The 1,675-nt window shown below is 59.0% G+C and overlaps 1 protein-coding gene across 1 annotated transcript in view; it reads left to right on the top strand.

Moving 5' to 3' along the window:
• Nucleotides 1–1,675, top strand: part of MAN1B1 (mannosidase alpha class 1B member 1) — a 16,337-nt gene that overhangs the window by 11,385 nt on the left and 3,277 nt on the right. Inside the window, 2 exon segments of the mRNA XM_045289342.1 lie at nt 1,228–1,313; nt 1,510–1,641. Of these exon segments, the coding sequence (XP_045145277.1) occupies nt 1,228–1,313; nt 1,510–1,641 (218 nt within the window).

Below are 1,675 nucleotides of genomic sequence, written 5' to 3'. Positions count from 1 at the left end.
CCTGCCGGGTCCCAGCAGTCCCTTCAGCAGGCTTGTGGCAACCCTGTTCCTGACACCAGAGGGATGGCACGCTGGGTCCACAGTGACTGCCCCTGAGGTCCACCCCTCCTCCTCCAGTGTCACCTGCGTGCCCACTGCCCTCTGGGCTGGGCTCTCCCTGGTGGCTTCGATTTGCATCTCCCCAATGGTGGCAACCTTGGTGCTAGGCTGCCCACCACAAGGTTGACAGTTCAAATCGGCCAGCTATGCTTTGGGAGAAAGATGAGGTCGTCTGTTCCCAGAACGATTGACAGCCTCAGAAAACCTGCGCAGGGTCACTTTGAGTGGGAGTGACCTTTGGGGCAGTGAGGTTGGTAGCACCGAGGCTAAAGTGCTCGGCTCTTAACTAAAAGTTGTGTGCTTTGAAGGCACCCTCCGCTCCACGGGGGGATTTCCCAGTCGGCCTCAGTTGAGACGGGAGCCCTGAGGACTCTGAGGCCGTGGGGGACTACGGGTCAGCTGGACTTGATGACCCAGGGCTCGGATGGTCTGGGACAGCTGGTGCCCGCAGCGCAGCCTCGTCAGCCCTTTGCCTCTGAGCTGGTCCTGTCAGTGCATCGGGGCTCTCCCTGTGGGCATGAGATGGAGGTGTGAGCTGAACATGTCCCTGGCCTGCGGCAGCATCCTCAGGACATGTGGTTTCAGCCTCCTTTGTTGCTCTGAGGACATGCACCACAGAGCCGTGCTGTGGCCGGGCCACATGTAGTGTCCTGGTACAAGTCTGCTTGAGTTCTCCTGCAGACCAGCCTTCCCTGAGATTGGGGGCCGCCCCCGGGGCGCTGGGCGGGTGTGGGGCTGTGCACAGACACCTCCTCCACCCTGGCTGATGGTCTGCAGACCACACGGTCTTCTTTTTTTAAAAATCATTTTATTGGGGGCTCGTACAATTCTTATCACACTCCATACATCATTGTGACAAGCACATTTGTACGTTTGTTGCCATCGTCATTCTCAAAACACTTGCTTTCTACTTGAGCCCTTGGTATACGCTCCTCATTCCCCCCCTCCCTCCCTGCACCACATGGTTTTCATTGCCTGGGGAGGGAAGAGGGGCCTCTGATGCAGCTGGTGCTGCTTCACGCCCTTGGTGGCCTGAGCTTCACTGTCTCTGCAGAGAGCCCCACCCGGGGGCATGGGGCTTGGCTACGTTTGTTTATCAGCCTGCCCTGTGTGCACTGCCCACTTCAGGTCGGAGCCGACTAGACGTCCGCTCGGGGCCCTTCCCTCCCAACACCCCCGCCCAGAGTGAGGGCCTCCGGGAGTGTGGCGGCAGGGCAGGGTGCCCAAGACACTGGCTGAGGAACCGGCCACAAGATGGTTTCTTGCTTTTCCTCCCTCGCCTGAGCTGGCCTTGTCTGCCCTGAGACACACACTTCCGTTTCCTGCTTTGTCTCAGCCTCACAGAGCCGTACTTGGTCCCAGCATCCCATTAAGCCCTCCCTGAGTGTGCACCCGCCCCCCCATCCTCAGTACCCCTTCTCCCCTCCGCCCGACCCTGGCCTCGTGGTCATCAAAGTCTCTTCTTTTGGTGTAAAAGCCACGTTTGTTTCCTCGGGGCTCATGGTTGCTCAAGACAATGCAGCGCTAATCAGTGCCACCTTGGTAAGATGGGCAAGTTTGCCTTGGTAAGATGGGC

This window comes from Echinops telfairi, unplaced genomic scaffold (assembly GCF_000313985.2).
Source record: "Echinops telfairi isolate 266 unplaced genomic scaffold, ASM31398v2 ScPeMD7_25;HRSCAF=90, whole genome shotgun sequence".
Classification (NCBI taxonomy): Eukaryota; Metazoa; Chordata; class Mammalia; order Afrosoricida; family Tenrecidae; genus Echinops; species Echinops telfairi.
The sequence above is the reverse complement of the archived record's forward strand: the minus strand, read 5'-3'. Positions and strand labels throughout refer to the sequence as shown.